A 17,854-nucleotide genomic window follows, 5' to 3' on the forward strand; every position below is an offset into this window, starting at 1 on the left:
CCCAGTCACACTACTATATGTTGAAAAGCCATATATTTTGTTCAAAAATGATGTTCATATCACATACAACCCTGGTATTCAGCTGCCGAATTTGTAAAGTTGCTCATTCTACTCTGCATTTAAGCATTAAAGTTACCTCAAATATAAATTTCATAGTTTTGCCTTCAGTTAGATTAGGTTATCAAGACATTTGGGTGTGTGCTTCAAAAATAATTAGTGTTTATTGTAATAAAACTAGTTTTATTTGTGTCCCAAAAACCATTGTCAACACACCCAAGTCACACTAGAAAACCCCCCTTGAAAAGGAATAGTTTGTCCCATTCTCGCATAATTTGCACAGTATGATATTTCCTCTAGAAGCACATGGATGAAACACTAAAAGTTATGTTCCCTCTCTTTCCCCTAATATTGGTTAAACTAGCAATCTGTGTGAAGAGTGGATTAATTAACTGTCAACAGTGTTGCACAAGTATTATTGCTGCACATTTTCAGACAATTTAACTAAAACTTATGTTTTGTTTATAAAAATATATTTCTATACATATGCTCATGTTGAGTATAGGCCCAAAACACTAAAAATGTCAACTAAGTTACCTGTCAACTGTGTTACCCAGTAAGGTATAGATGGTATTTTATACACATATTCCTACAGGTCATCTTTTTTATATAGCACTTTATACAATATAGATTGTTTTAACAGTGGGAAACAGGAAAACTTTTTTTTCACATTGTCAAATTCTAAATGTCCCCCTAATTATAGAATGACCCTTCAATATAACATCAATATATGGTGTGTATATATGATAAAATGCCTGCTATCTCGGTAGAGTGTACCCAAATTAATATTTCTGTCAATATTTACTCAGGTATTATTTACCCGGGAAGATTTTTAATTTAGTGTTCCATGGAAAAATACTAGCACATGGGTTCTGACAATAGTCAGTAAATTATGAGACTTTGCCTTTTTGGATGACCTGCTCCTTGAACAGACTGATATATCATTTTATATAAGTGCTGTGATTGGCATAACTAGACAGTTTACCTTTGACTCAGATGATGATTGAAAATGTGAAGGTCTAGAGGTCTCTTGTGAATACGACGAGGGTGCTCTGTCTGCTAACTTCAGAAGGAAATACTTCTAAAAGTCTTTGTAGTCGTCAACATAATGATACTTCACTTCTGTGACATTACCTGTTCAGTGATGTCCCACATGGACCTCTCTAAAATAGACTTCACTTTGAGGTCAAATGAAAATCAGGGACATTTTACAATGACATAGAATCACATGGGAGGTTGTTTGTTCAAGGCTGTGTGTGGGTGTGTGTCAGGTTTTGCCTACATTACAGGGACCAAAGTTCCCCACATAGACAGTTAACCGAAATCACATACATTTTGGGGATTCCTTTTAAGAGTCAACACAGTGCCCACAAGGAAAACAGCTTAATAAACAATAAATAGGCCTATACAATAACCTCCATTTTGTGTCTGTAAGATAGCTTCCTCACTAAGCAGTGAAACAAATGTGTGTGTGTGTTCACAGGCCTAATAATAGTGCTTTCTTTCTCCTTCAAAAATCAAGGCCAATATCCAGACATTGACTTGAACTTCAATTATTTGTCAACAGATGGCAATGTTGTCCAGTATGTTTAAACTTGCTGCTTATTTTCCTATGAGGACTTCCAGCTTTGACAGTGCCCATTTAACTTTATATGCAGCTTGAAATAAAACAAATAATTAGTTTTTTAAAAAATAATATTTTATTTATTCAAAGGAAGTACATTTCAAGTTTTAAAAACATTCAAATATATTTTTGGAACACTGGCATGTGTATATTTTGCTTATTTTGAAAAAATAGATCATTGGGATTGGGAAGGGCCTTGAAATGTCATGGAAACACCGTAGGCTGTTCTATCTTTAAAAAATCAACAACAGCTGAATTCTGTAGTCACAATAAATATTTCTAGTTATGTTTAATTCTGTAATATTTCATTAGCCAGAAATTGCTCTGTACATTAAATACAAATTGAATTGAAATTCTACAGAATTAGTTAAAAAAAAAAAAGTTTAGCAAGAGTCATGCAAATTCAGTGGTCAAATAAAAATTTCTCTCAATTATATGATAACACAATGACATTGCTTTGCCTATATTGCATTTAGTAATAATATTCTTCCCCTTCAATTTCTGGGCAACACGTTTTCCTCTGAAAATACACAGACACACCCAGATCCTAGAAACTGTGTTAACACCTGATACCTGCTCTGTTGACTCATCTTCAATATTCACCTCATCACAAGAACAACCAGTTTCATTCTAATTAGCTCCATAGTTACAGATTATCAACTATGAGCAAATGTTAGACTGCCTGTGGTAGATTACATTTGACAGATTTTATAATGGTTACTCATACTGTATTCTTGTTTTAAAATAACTAGCTAAAAATATCATTCATGTGGGACTGACTACCTAATCTGAATTAAGGTGCGGTCACATTAGCGAAATTGTTCATTAGTGTAGTGATACATCTCTGATAGCACACACATATTGGAGATGTCTATTTGCTGTGTGTTTTCATCTTGAAGATGCATTTTTTAGAGTGTTTGCTCATCTGTATCCACCTTATTATTCAATGAAGAAGTAAGTCATTTTCTGTGAATGTACGAGACTTCCGGTTCATTAGTCACTGTAGGGAAATAACCAGAAGAATTACCAAGTGGCGTAAAGGCTGAAACTGTTTGCACTACAAACCAGTGTGCTTATAATTAAGATAATACATTAAAATAATAAAGTAAGACATACCCGTTTAAAAAGCAGCAAAACAAGCTGTTTTGTTCAGCTAAAATAGCTGGAAGCAAATGACAACGGAAGCCAGACCCATTGCATTTACAAAAGGGCGCTCCCACTCTTACAGGAAAAATAAGGTGGATACTAGCGCAATGTTTAATTTTTTGACTGGAATGAAGGAATAGAGTATGCACGTTCAGTGGATACTATTGTTTAATTGCACAGTAGATTACCAATTGTTTGGCTGTAATAAACTTCCATAGAAAAAAAACTTCTATTAACTCTAAATTATGTGTTCTACACTGTAAAAAACAATTTGTTGAGTCAACTTAAAATAATTTGTAACCTGGTTGCCTTAAAATTTTAAGTTCAGTCAACTCAAAAATGTTAAATTATACTAAGTGACAACTTAGATATTTGATTTAAATCAACTTAAAATTTTAAGGCAGCTGGGTTACTTACCCATCTGTTAAGTTTAGCAAACACAAGCATCTAAGTTGTTAATTAGTACAACTTAACATTTGAAGTTGAATAAACTTATTTTAGTTGACTGAACTTAAAATTGTACGACAGCAGGGAAACAAATTATTGTAAGCTGACTCAACAAATTGAGTTTTTTATTTTTTACAGTGAAGTATCTTTATGCAGTGCATGTTATTGTAAAGATTTTAAGGCTAGCCCTCATTTCCATCCACGTTAAATTCAACATTGCGTCTAACCTGACTACGAAAAATGGTAAACGTGACTGCACCTTTTTGGGGGCATTTACACGACACAGTTTTTGTTTTGAAAACTGGTTTCAAAGTGCAAGTTTTGGAAAACGATGCCATTATCATCTCGGTGTAAACTACAAAAATGTGAATTTGTAGGAATGCGTATGTGTGCAAAAGCGTTTCTTATATTGCTATCTACTACCCTGGCATGCATAATACAGCGTTTTTAGTCATTTTCATGGATCCATGTAAAGGTTCTGGCAGCACTGGCAGCTATGTGTGAAACTTTTAATTTTTACTACAGTCAGGTACATTTGCACAACCGTGATGTACTAAAAATGGAAGAGTTGTCACTATGCACCTACGCACATGCACATGTACGCATTCCTAGACCGAACACATAACACCCATAAGCATACATATATTTTTTTTTTTACAGATTCACATTTTTTTTTTTTTTGTAATTCACACAGAAAAGAGTGTAACTTAAAAAAAAACTTGCACTTTAAAACCCGTTTTCAGAAGTTTGCATTTTCAATTCCCCAAAATGCCGTTGTTTTGTAAATGAACGTCCAAAATGCATAAAAATGTACGGTGTTGTGTAGTAAGACCAAAGTATACTTCATTTTTGTACACGTACGCTAGTGTATGCGTACAGTCAAACGCATAGCCTTTCAAAGTATACTCAATTTGATTCACACATTCACACATTCAGTATGCTCCAGAAATGTCACCATGTCAAGTATCTGCTGTATTTTTCTCCAGATGTTCTGACCGATAAACAATGTCTTTCTACTCTTTTAAATTATAGTTGCAGCTCTCTCATAACCCTGGTGAAAAAAACAGCATATGCTGGTAGGTATGTTTTGATGCTGGTTTAAGCTGGTCCTTTGCTGGTTTTTGCTGGTCATGTTGCTGGTCAAGGACCAGCATGAACCAGAAAAGGATCCAAACCCCCTCATCCAAACGTTTCTCAATGCTGGCATCTGTTGCTGTTTCAGTCTCCGCTACTTTGTTGTTGTTCTGTCTCTTTAGTATCATTTTCTACTGTAAAACAACGGTCCGTGTTGCCACCTTGTGAAACAACTGATTAGTGCAGAACCAAGTCAATGCGCATATGGGACCTACGCGTAAAAATTAAGTGTGGTTACAAAAATGTGTGCGTCGGTGCCGATAGCATTGTGGTTCATGTGCCCACATATACAGCGCAACTGTGCTCATGGCGACCTGAGTTCGATTCCCCTCTGAGGTCATTTGGCGATCCCAATCCTTATGCTTTTCTTGTCAACTCTCCATCTGAATAATAAAGTAACAAAAGCCCAGAAATATATATATATATATATATATATATATGAATTGTTAGTGTATGTAGGCTACAGTACGCAAATACAACTCTAAAAACGAAATTCATTTCAAGCGCACAGTATGCTAAAACAACAACAGACACCTGCATTGACAAGCGCTTGTGTGAGGGGGTTATGAGAGAGCTGCAACCTTAATTTAAGAGTACAAAGACATTTTTCATTGGTCATCATTGGTTCTCATAAAAAGTGAAGTATACTTTGAGCTTTAGATGTGGATTGTGGAAATCTTGCAGTAGGCCAAGGGTGTCCACACTCGGTCCTGAAGGGCCACTGTCCCTAGGAGTTTAGCTTTAACTCCGATTAAACACACCTGAACCAGCTAATCAAGCTTCTTATAGGCATAGGAACTTCCACGCAAATGCGTTGCAGCCAGTTGGAGCTAAACTCCAGGACTGAGTTGACTGACCCCTGCAGTAGGCCTTTTGCTTGAAAATATAGGACTTACTTGCTTAGTCTTATCTTTAGACAGAATGTTTGATTTTTTTAGCTCAGATATTTGATTAATCTAAAGCAGACAACAAGCTACATTTCAAATAATACTGAAAGGAAAAAACAGAAGTCAGTTATATAAATGGCCACCTTCCAAAATAGTGTGCCTTTCCACAATAATAAAGCACAAAATAAGTTTACCTTTGATTACCTCTTATATAACTTATGTGATGTAACAAAACATAATAACCTTTTGTGAAATCTTTATATAACCATTTGTATACCATGTCAACACCCAACTTAGTCTTCTATGCTATGGAGCCTTTCTGTTTCAATAAAAGTCTAAAAGTGCTTCGTGCCCTTGTTTTTTATCTTCATCAGACAGAGGTCAATGTCTGCAGTTAGTGTTTTTGGCCCATGAGAGCAAAGTAAATGAGAAACATTCCCATAGTTTATCTCCTAGCCTTGCCCTGCTATCTGAACCAAGGACAGCAACAACAGCACAGTCTTCTGAGAGGATTCTGCCTCTTGTATCTCGCAGCGGTTTTGAACTTCTCCTTTGTGACCGCTACATAGTCTTGCGTCTTCTCCACATTGGCTTGTATGCTCTCGATCTGGTGCCCTTGCTCTTCCACTAGCATGAACACATCTAGAAAGAGATCTCGCAGGTCCTTCATGTTGCTTTCCAGGCTCAGGAGCTCTTTGTGGCGTTGTTCGATCTCTGAGAGCTGTGTACGGGTGATCTTTGCATCCACTATAATGTTCTCATTGAAGATCTCCCACTTGCCCTGCTCTATCATGTTGTCCACCTCATCTTCGGACACCTCGCGACCCGATACCTCCAGCTGCCGGATGATGAACTGTTTGCATTTGTCCTGCTTGCTCAGGATGGCGTCATTGTGTTGACGCATTACTTGCTGGAACTGGCGAAAGAGGGCCGCGTGCTGGGTCTTCTGGATTCGGGATGTGGCGGCGTCCGGGCCTAGCTCGGCCTCGGTTTGCTTAGCCTGCTTGGAAAGAGCGTCCAACCTTTTATGCAGGCTCTCGGCCAGCAACTTGATGTCTCGCGTCATGCTGCTCTCCTTTTTCATGATGCTGAGGCGCCTGATGGTGGCCACAAAGTTTCTCTGCTGCTGGCTGAACTTACTGACTTCAGAGCTCAGCTCCTCAATGCTGTCACGAATGCTCTGAGCCTCCTTCAGGAAGATCTCCAGAACAGGCTCTGCCTCGAAGATCACGGCCTGTAGGCCTATCACTGAGGACGGATCTGTGTCTTCGTCCTCTTCCTCATCGAAGGGGTTGTTGTCCACCGGCTTATCGCTAGCCTTCATCCGCTGACGCAACTCCTCCATGCGGTCCCTCATGACTGCAGAGGAAGAAGACCTTGATGGAGAACAGGTCAGATTTTCTCTTAGATTTGATTGTTGCCTGTGTGGAAAATGTTCCTTTGCTTTTCATGCCCTGTAAAGAACCAAGGGATATTGAGTTAACACACTTGTTAGTATTGTTGCATTTTTATCTTTTTTGTCCTCATTTTCAGTGCGTCAGTTCTTTTGCACTGAAAATTTAAAGGATTAGTTTACTCCAGAATTAAAATTTCTTGAAAATGTACTCATGCCCATGTCATCCATGATGTTCATTTCATTCTTCAGTCGAAAAGAAATTAAGGTTTTTGTGGAAAACATTCCAGGATTTTTCTCTATAAAGTGGACTTCAGTGGGGATCAGTGGGTTGAAGGTCCAAAATGCCATTTTAATGCAGCTTCAAAGGGCTCTACATGATTCCATCTGAGGAATAAGGGTCTTATCTACTAAAACGATTGGTCATTTTCTAAAGAAAAAAAAATGTATATTCTTTTTAACTACAAATGCACGCAGACGCGCAATTTCTTTGTGGCTGAAGACAGAAAGACATGAACATCTTGGATGACAAGGGGGTGAGTAAATTTTAATTCTGGAGTGAACTAATCTGTTAATTTCCTGAAAGGATAGTTCACCTAAAATGTAAGTTATGCCATCATTAATTCACCCACATGTTCCAAACCTGTATCCTGTTATTCTTTTTTAGAATTTTCTTCTTATTTTTAGAAATTTCTTCTTACAACCAGTGTTATTTTAGAATGATTAATGTATACTATTATAGCTTGTTAATATTTTTATTTTTTAAAACATTCATTTTAATTTAAAATTTTAGTGATTTTGCTGTTTTTTAATATGTAGTCTTTAAGTTTTAGTTTTTAGTTTTAGCTCATTTAGTTTTAGCTTGTACATTTCCTTTTTCATATTTTATTTTATATAAACAGTTAAATATTTATATAAACAATAACCCTGTTTTTCATAACAACAGTTCATAGTGACCATGCTTGTTTGTCATAAAAAAATAAATAAGTTAGAAAAATACACAGTCCATATGAAATATTAAAGGAGTAGTCCACTTCCAGAACAAAAATTTACAGATAATTTACTCACCCCCTTGTCATCCAAGATGTTTATGTCTTTCTTTCTTCAATCCTAAAGAAATTGTTTTTTGAGGAAAACATTTCAAGAATTATCTCCATATAGTGGACTTGAGTTTGAACTTCCAAAATGCAGTTTAAATGCAGCTTCAAAGGGCTCTAAATGATCCCAGCTGAGGAAGAAGGGTCTTATCTAGCAAAAAGATCAGTTAAAAAAAACCAAACAAACACAATTTAACCGCAAATGCTCATCTTGTCTAGCTCTTCAATGCGCATGTGTACTTTGTGTAATCAGGGTATATCGAAAAACTCCCATCTCATTTGCTCCTCCAACTTCAAAATCGTGTTGAAGTCGGAGAAGAAAATGAGATGGGAGTTTTTCGACATACTCTAACTGTCTTGACCCGGATTACTCTGTGAGTAAGCTCACATCGCAGAGCTAGACAAGACAAGCATTTGAGGTTAAAAAGTATACAAATTGTAATTTTAGAAAATTACCGATTATTTTGCTAGATAAGACCCTTCTTCCTTGGCTGGGATCATTTAGAGCCCTTTGAAGCTGTGTTTAAACTACATTTTGGAAGTTTAAATTTGGGGGCACCATTGAAATCCACTTTATGGAGAGAAATCGTGAAATGTTTTCCTCAAAAAACATAATTTCTTTACAACTGAAGAAAGAAAGTGATAAACATCTTGGATGACAACTGGGTGAGTACATAATCTGTAAACTTTTGTTCTGTAAGTGAACTAAAATCTGGATTGTGAGACGCAAGAACCAGTACTATTTTGACATTGGTGATGTCAAACCTGTGAGCAATGTTGAGCCATTTTGAATCTGAACATACAGCAATTTTCAATAATAACATTTAAAATTTGAGTCTGTTCCTCACACACCACTGTCATATGACTTCATAAGACTTGTAATGTAGAGCAAGAGTCATAGAGACTAAGATACTTTCATGAATTTGCTAACATAGAATCTAAAGTTTCTTGGAGGAATCCAAGAATTTTGCAAGCGAGCACAAAAAAAAGAAATGTCATTTTGAAAAATGAATTTGACCATGTCCCCTTAGGGATGTACAAAATAATGAGAAAATAATGACAGGAAATGGCGAACTTATGTTAATGTTTACTATTTTTGTATTCTGCATTTGCAGATTTCGTTCACAAGAAACTATTTCTAAGATGCACATTAAAAAAATATATAGAAATTATATATTTGACAGTGGTACTTTATTAGTACTACCAGTATTATTTATTTACTATTATAGTATTTATCTATTTAGCTTTTTTTGTTTGTTTTGTTTTGTTTTCCTGTTTTATTTTTTAGTTGTTAGTCCTCCAGTTTCACAAACAAGGCTTAAGGCTAATCCCAGACTAAAATGCATGTTTTAGTTATCTCAACTAAAAATAACTTGCATTTTGTCTCAAAATGCACACCAGTAATATTTATTTCTGAGGCATAAGCTGCTGAAATATCCTAGTTTAACAAACACCTATAGTCATGTCTTAACCTATGCTCTGTCCGTGAAACTGGGCCTTAGCTCTCCAATTTAAACTTAGTTTATTTTGGTGCATTTCTGTTTTTTTGTTTTAGCTTTTAAAGTTTTTGTTTAATATTTTATTTGATAGCTTCAATTCTATGAGCAAAAACATTTTTGAATCATTTTGATTTTAGTTAACAAAAAACAAATGTGATCATGTGTTTTTCTAGTAAAATCACAGACATCCTAGTTGGTAGTGAGTTACAGAAAACAGACTATATTTGCCGCAAGCAAAGGTCACATTTTTGTCAGATGCTTTTCCATGCATTACGCCTTCAGCTGCAGCTCTTGTGTCAAAGGAAGGATTAAACCGAGCCTTTTATTCAAAACCTGTGCTGTATTCCCAGTCCACATATCACTGCTGCGCATTCATCATGATCACTGTAATTTATAAAGTCTGTTCTGACACTGTACAGAACATGATATATTAGTATTAGCTGGAATCCGCTTCAAAATAGTTCACTGACTGGCTTGCCTTATGAAAAGTAAGATGCATGACTGCTGATGTTTTTATCCTTAGCCTAGCTGCCTGGCCTGTGGTTTTGGAAAGTGAGCAGAACGCCAAAGGGTGGGTATACTGAACTTGTCTGAGGAAAGTAAAATAGAGCACTCCAAATCACCAGCTATCCGGTTACTAGAGGGATTTCAAACAGGAAAGACTGCAGTTGCATGCATGTGTGAGAACAGCCCACCCAAGCTCCTTAGGGAGAAAGCTTATGAATATAAGAGTGGCCTTTGTTTTCTGCAGGACATCCAGGAAGTCACACACACCTACCAATGCATTGCACAACACTCTCTAATCCAGTCTGCAGTTTATGCTGGTTTACTGGTTTCGGATTGAACCAGGTCATATCAAACTGTTACTAGGTGCCTCTTTAGTCTATCAGAGTCTCTCTGCTTTCCATAAGAGCCATGAGTTTATGTTTTGTTAAAGGCTAGCTATATGTTGATCTGACAAAAATAACTCACGCAAATATTACAAAATATAACATTAAAAGTGAAGAAATCACTCGTGTTTCTAAAGAAATACTGTCCAGCGACACCAGCAGGTAAAGTTACAGCAGAAGCCCACGTCTCTCTCACCTTACCTGAGGGATCATTTTCATGTCCTGTGCCATGTTGTTTAAATAGCAAATGCATTTGCTGCCCATTGGTGCGCCCATGGGCGAACTGGTCTGAAAACGAGGTGTGTTTAGGCGCATTGTTGGTGCGTTGCTACTCTGAGGCAACTTAAATAGACTGCGCCAATGACCAACTGAAACCTGGTCTAAAGTCAATCAATGGCGCAATTTTTTTTTTGTTGCTATTTAAAGAGCGCATTAGTAATATGCGCCTATAGGCAGGTGCACAGTGCACACACACACAGGGACACGCAGCAGCACACAAACATGCCAAATTTTATATTAAAGGATTACAATGTAAACGATTATTATTGTGTACATACATGTCATAATGGATAGTCAATCACTTTCTTATGCAAGCTGTTTGGTTTCACTTTTGCTTTCGAAAAAGATCATGTTCAGCAAGGAAGGAAGAACATGAAAAGAGGGCACAGTAACTCATCTGAGGGGCCTCGGCCCGCGAACATAGATATAACCACTTTGTTACTTCAAAATAAAACTTAAAATGGCATGAAAACATTATAGGGAGTTTTTAGTGAGTAATCAGCTTGGTGAAATTAAAAGTAAATCTTCAGCTTCAAAGGGCTCTAAACGATCCCAGCCGAGGAAGAAGGGTCTTATCTAGTGAAACGATCGGTCATTGTTTTTGAAAAATAAAAATGTGTATACTTTTCAAGCACAAAAGCTTGTGTAGCACAGGCTCTGGGATGCGCATTCACGTACTATTGAATCACGTCGATAGGTCAAATTCGGGGCATCAGTGAAGTCCATTATATGTAGAAAAATCCTGAAATGCTTTCCTCAAAAACCATAATTTCTTTACGACTGAAGACAGAAAGACATGAACATCTTGGATGACAAGGGAGTGAGTAAATTATTTGTGAATTGTTGTTAAGTTTAAGTGAAATTCTCCTTTAATCTTACCCAATAGTATGACAACACCGTTTGAGAGTTTAGCATGGAAATTAATATACAGGTGCATCTCAATAAATTAGAATGTCATGGAAAAGTTCACTTATTTCAGTAATTCAACTCAAATTGTGAAACTCGTGTATTAAATAAATTCAGTGCACACACACTGACGTAGTTTAAGTCTTTGGTTCTTTTAATTGTAATGATTTTGGCTCACATTTAACAAAAGCCCACCAATTCAGCCAATCAGCTAATCAACTCAAAACACCTGCAAAGGTTTCCTGAGCCTTCAAAATGGTCTCTCAGTTTGGTTCACTAGGCTACACAATCATGGGGAAGACTGCTGATCTGACAGTTGTCCAGAAGACAATCACTGACACCCTTCACAAGGAGGGTAAGTCACAAACATTTATTGCCAAAGTAGCTGGCTGTTCACAGAGTGCTGTATCCAAGCATGTTAACAGAAACTTGAGTGGAAGGAAAAAGTGTGGAAGAAAAAGAGGCAACCAACCGAGAGAACCACAGCCTTGAGAGGCTTGTCAAGCAAAATCGATTCAAGAATTTGGGTGAACTTCACTAGGAATGGACTGAGGCTGGGGTCAAGGCATCAAGAGCCACCACACACAGACGTGTCAAAGAATTTGGCTACAGTTGTCATATTCCTCTTGTCAAGCCACTCACAAACCACAAACCATCAGGCGTCTTTCCTGGGCTAAGGAGAAGAAGAAATGGACTGTTGGCCAGTGGTCCAAAGTCCTCTTTTCAGATGAGAGCAAGCTTTGTATTTCATTTGGAAACCAAGGTCCTAGAGTCTGGAGGAAGGGTGGAGAAGCTCATAGCCCAAGTAGCTTGAAGTCCAGTGTTAAGTTTCCACAGTCTGTGATGATTTGGGGTGCAATGTCATCTGCTGGTGTTGGTCCACTGTGTTTTTTGAAAACAAAAGTCACTGCACCTGTTTACCAAGAAATTTTAGAGCACTTCATGCTTCCTTCTGCTGACCAGCTTTTTAAAGATGCTGATTTCATTTTCCAGCAGGATTTGGCACCTGCCCACACTGCCAAAAGCACGTTAGTTAAATGACCATGGTGTTGGTGTGCTTGACTGGCCAGCAAACTCACCAGACCTGAACCCCACAGAGAATCTATGAGGCATTGTCAAAAGGAAAATGACAAACAAGAGACCAAAAAAATGCAGAGGAGCTGAAGGCCACTCTCAAAGAAACCTGGGCTTCCATAGCACCTCAGCAGTGTCACAGACTGATCACCTCCATACCATGCTGAACTGAGGCAGTAATTAAAGCAAAAGGAGCCCCTACCAAGTATTGAGTACATATACAGTAAATGAACATACTTTCCAGAAGACCAACAATTCACTAAAAATGTTTTTTTTTTTTTTTTTTTTTTTGGTCTTATGAAGTATTCTAATTTGTTAAGATAGTGAATTGGTGGGTTTTTGTTAAATGTGAGCCAAAATCTCATCACAATTAAAAGAACCAAAGACTTAAACTACTTCAGTCTGTGTGCACTGAATTTATTTAATACAAGAGTTTCACAAATTGAGTTGAATTACTGAATTAAATGAACTTTTCCACGACATTCCAATTTATTGAGATGCACCTGTATAAATGTAATGAATTAATTAATACCACATAGGTTACACTATACCAAAACTAAACTCAATAAAATTTACCCTTCAGTTTCTCCAATATGTGATAGATGTAGGAGCTCGGATGGGATGCATGCTCATACTTCTTGGCTTTGCCGTGAGATTTCTGAGTTTTGGAAGAATATTTTTCAGTGGATTGATGGATTAGGCAGGGGTGCTGGTACCTAACGGTACTTTTTTTTTTTGGTACTTTGCTCTGTATAATAACAAAAACATTTATTTCAGTGAAAAAAAAAAGAGTCCAAAATTCTCAATTTCAACATTTCACTACAATCTTTTTCTTTCTTTCTTTTTTTTCCAGAAATGTTTGTGTTTTAATTTTTCTGATAATCAAATAAAGGCATTAAACATTTATTTCTTTTTAATCGAATGAAAATTTTCGCTCAAACAAAGAGAGGTTTACTGTTAAAATTAATATATGGAAGAAAATTTATGTGAATATTCTGTTTAAAAGGTTTTAATAATAATAGTAGTAGTTTTTTTTCTACAATTATGTGGTTAATCTGGTTGTAATATTTATTTTTTATCATTTGTTTTATTTAAATTGGCCAGAAATATAAACATAAAGATGTACATTATCCTGCACAAAAGTAATACAAGAGTAATATATTTATGTTACACGTTAATCCTTACTTTTATTTTGACAGGTGAAATGAAACGGTAAAATTCACATGAAATGTCTCTCACAGCAGCTCTGGAGATGAAGTTCATGTGTTCATGTCGTCATATAATGAGACGCAGAGGCCGAAAATCACCGCGAGCATCACGTGTGCTTCAGTATTTGTGTAGTAAACAAAACCGTGTTTCCACCGTTATACATACAGAGCCAAGCTGAACACACAGGATTCATATCTAAACCGTCTTTTTCCGCTTTAATATTTACAGACATTAGTCCATATCGCGATTCAAATTAAGTGACACACCCAATTTTGATTTACTCATCCAAAATTTGACGAATTCGTGGCATTCCGCACTATAGAGTAAATTCCGTTTTTATGAAAGGACTCCGCGATCCCGTCCGCGCTGTCGCGGAGAAATTGTAGATGCGCGTTCATGTAGACACAGAATTGACATGCCGTCGTGTAAATAAAATAAATAACATAAGACCATTTAGTTTGTTTAATAAAAGAACAGGGTATAGACCTGTTCTATAGGAAAGGTGACCTTAAATGACTTTTGTTGTGATCTGGCCATATATAGAAAATAAAATTTACCTTGACCTTGAAGGGGGGCGCCCGCCCCCCCTAATATAATGGCAGGGGAAACACTCTTATGTTTGGTATGGTGCTGACTAAAAGGGTGATTTTGATTGATTGGGAGTCCACTTTACCACCCAGTTTTCATAAATGGCTGGCTGAAATGGTTGCTGCCCTCAAGCTTGAAAGGATTTGTTTCTTTAAGATTGACGCTTATTAAAAAAATGGATAAAATTTGGGACCCCTTCCTCACTTATCTTTTTAAGAGTTGAAATTCGTTTGGGTACTTAAGATAGATCATTTTGATATATTATTTTACTCCATGTTTAATATTTTGTTGAAGTCTGATTGTGTATGGCTTTGTTTAAGGCAGTGGTCTCAAACTCAGTTCCTGGAGGGCCACAGCTCTGCACAGTTTAGCTCTAGCCAGCACCAACTCACACCTGCTTGGAAGTTTTTAGTAATTCTGAATCCTCCAGGAACTGAGTTTGAGACCATTGGTTTAAGGTGTGTATCTTGCACTGATTTTTAAATTTTTTTTTACAGTTTGTGGCATTTTGTTTTGTTTTGTGTTACTGTTAGAAAAACCTAAAAAAAAATTGTGCCGGCCGAGGTTGTTACAACTGGAATTATTCACGATGCTTCACAAGGCCATAGAACAGGGGTGGCGAACTCCGGTCCTGGAGAGCCGCAGCCCTGCAGAGTTCATCTCCAACCCTAACTAAAACTCACCTGCCTGTTGCTTTCTAGCAACCCTTCAGACCTAGATTAGCTTGTTCAGGTGCGTTTGATTAAGGTTGAAGCAAAACTATGCGGTGCTGCGGCTCTCCAGGACTGATGTTCACCACCCCTGCCATAGAAGAACCTTTTTAGTTTAAATGGTTCTATAAAGAACCTTTAACATCTGAAGAACCTTTCTGTTTCACAAAAGGTTCTTTGTGGCAAAAGAGGGTTCTTCAGATTATAAAAAGGTAAGAAAGAGATGGTTCTTTAAAGAATCTTTGACTGAATGGTTCTTTGTGGAACCAAAAATGGTTCTTCTATGGCATCGCTGTGAAGAATCTTTTAAAGCACCTTTATTTTTAAGAGTGTGTGTATGAAAACGACTACAAATGATCACAGTTCATTTCTGTTGGAAACTGCAGTGAAATGTACACTGTAAAAAATAAAAAACAATTTGTTGAGTCAGCTTAAAATAATTTGTTACCCTGCTGCCTTAAAATTTTAAGTTCAGTCAACTAAAGTAAGTTTAGTCAACTTGAAATGTTAAGTTGTACTAAGTAACAACTTAGATATTTGTGTTTGCTAAACTTAACAGATGGGTAAGTAACCCAGCTGTCTTAAAATTTTAAGTTGATTGAACTCAAATATCTAAGTTGTCACTTAGTATAATTTAACATTTTAAGTTGAATAAACATTTTTTGAGTTGACTGAACTTAAAATTTTAAGGCAGCCAGGTTACACATTATTTTAAGTTGAATCAACAAATTGTTTTTTACAGTGTACTTATTACTAGTACGTATTTTGCATCTTGTGAAACAGTTCCCACAGGTATGTTTTCATAATTAAATCAGGTAGAGTATTTAAGCTTTAATGACTGATGAACCCGAAAAATTCAAAAATAGTTAAAAGTTAACTATTAAAAAGTATATCATAAATTCACAAATAAAATATATTGTTTTAATTGCAACTGCCTCAATATACAATTTAATTAATAAGTAACATTACATTTTATATTTGTAAATCTGCAAGTATTGGCATTTGAATTGTTTATATATCTTTTGTATTTTACTTTGTCTTTCTATGATATGTTAAACTATGTATCTGTATTTATCACACCTATTTTGTGATAATTGAAGTAATTATAATCAATGATGCTGCAACCCAGAGAACACATAACAATCAATATATACGTTATAACACTAACACATAACAACTCTTTAATATTCACCTTGTTTCCAAAATTGTATTTAGATTTTTTTCTTTACGTGATCACAATGATTATGATCATTTATCTTATACTGTACATCTTCAATTGACTTAGAGAGGACTGAATATTTCTTAAATATCTAAATCTTTAATATCAATATATAATGATAGGAGAAAAAGTATTACCTCTTAATGCTTTAAATTCCAGGAAGGTTGGATATTGCTTCATTTTAGGGTTCCCAGAATTACAGTCAACACTTGGATGGATCTGTAAGCTCTAAGCTGGACCTGTTCATTCAGGAATTCAGGAAGTCCTTGGCATATCCTCAGCTCCCAGCGAAACAAATATGTGCTAGTGTGAGCTTTTCCTCCGCTCCACTGGTGTCAGTTATGTGTATTAAAGAAACACAACACAGACTCCTGGGAAATCTGGTCAAGCCAGTTTAAAACCACACCCCCAGTCACAGTTAGACGTCTGTTTGACCAGCGGAGGGTGACGCTTATAAGCAGGAGAAGTGTGGGTGACGTGATTCAAATAGGCATTGAAAGAGCACATGCGGTGACCCAAGCGCTGACCTCACCCTCACCCTATTGTATATAAGACAACAATGAGCTCAGGAAACTTCAATTATTATTGATAAAGCTGGCCTACGTAGATCTGTCTATTCTCAGCACCCATATTTTGTTTCCTCGTCATTTCCACTTATTGTAGCATTTTTATTTGAATCATGGTTAGTAAAAATAAGATGAATGTCACTGGCTGGTTTTGTTGTTTCATCATATTATGGGAGAAGAGGGAGTATTAAAATATGGAGGTGTGACAGTTTGACAAACCTGTTCTGAAAGTGTTGAAGGATAACGTTAGAATGCGAACTGTCAGATATTTCCGTTTATTTATGTTTTCAAATTTGATGTAATGCAAAAGCTACTTATGCATTTAAACTTGAAAAGCATAATAAAACCCACTGTAACAATAATAATGAGAATTTTAAAATAGATTACACCCTGAGGTATTATGGATATTAATATAGCAAGGACGCAATAAATTACTCAAAAGAGACAGTACAGACATTTATAATGTTACCAAATAATTATTTTATTTATTTTATTTTTTATAAGAAAAGCTGTTCTTTCTTCATCAAAAATCCACATGTGAAGCAGCACAACTGTTTTCAACATTGAGTATAATCAGAAATGTTTCTTGAGCTGCAAATCAGCATATTAGAATGATTTCTGAAGGATCATGTGACACTAAAGACTGTAAAATTCAGCTTTGATCACTGGAATAAAGCACAATTTAAAATATATTAAAATAGAAAGCAGTTATTTTAAAATTGTAAAAATATTCCAGTTTCCTGTATTTTAATCAGAGGCTGAAATGGCTGCACAAATCCAACTGTGGCCTTGTTCTAAGATTATAAATGCTGATCTGTAATGCAAACTTTCTGGTTTCTGTATATCAATAGAAAAATGATGGCAGGTAGAAATCATCTGTTATCTCTTCTCTGAACTCCAAACAGACACAATTGGCAGCTTTCCTCTCGGATGAATCCTTTCTTCAGATTTAGCATCAGGAACAGGTTGAATGATGTGAGGGGGAAAATTGCAGACACAACATATCAACCCATTTTAAAATCCTCCCACAAACACTTGGCAAGCACTGACATAAGAAATATTAGAGGCTGCTGCATTCAACAATATTATGTTAAAACAAAGCCGTTCAAAATACAAGTCAATTCTCCAT

General features: G+C 36.2%; 1 protein-coding gene across 2 annotated transcripts; it reads right to left on the reverse strand.

Moving 5' to 3' along the window:
• Nucleotides 1–1,805: 1,805 nt before the first annotated feature.
• Nucleotides 1,806–16,546, reverse strand: stx19 (syntaxin 19). 2 transcript variants are annotated; one of them, XM_051118393.1, is made up of 3 exons: nucleotides 16,297–16,546; nucleotides 13,010–13,091; nucleotides 1,806–6,749 (listed from the first exon to the last, which is right to left on the reverse strand). In XM_051118393.1, exon 3 carries the CDS (start codon nucleotides 6,650–6,652, stop codon nucleotides 5,762–5,764), a length of 891 nt encoding a protein of 296 aa, XP_050974350.1. In that variant the 5' UTR covers nucleotides 6,653–6,749; nucleotides 13,010–13,091; nucleotides 16,297–16,546; the 3' UTR covers nucleotides 1,806–5,761. The 2 variants fall into 2 exon arrangements, with proteins under 2 accessions (XP_050974350.1, XP_050974349.1); XM_051118392.1 differs by lacking the exon at nucleotides 13,010–13,091.
• Nucleotides 16,547–17,854: the final 1,308 nt, after the last annotated feature.

Source organism: Labeo rohita, chromosome 9 (assembly GCF_022985175.1).
Source record: "Labeo rohita strain BAU-BD-2019 chromosome 9, IGBB_LRoh.1.0, whole genome shotgun sequence".
NCBI classification, from domain to species: domain Eukaryota; kingdom Metazoa; phylum Chordata; class Actinopteri; order Cypriniformes; family Cyprinidae; genus Labeo; species Labeo rohita.

Bases quoted from the DNA above. Each gene is read 5' to 3' on its own strand.
- stx19 (XM_051118392.1), bottom strand. From the start codon at position 6,652: ATGAGGGACCGCATGGAGGAGTTGCGTCAGCGGATGAAGGCTAGCGAT.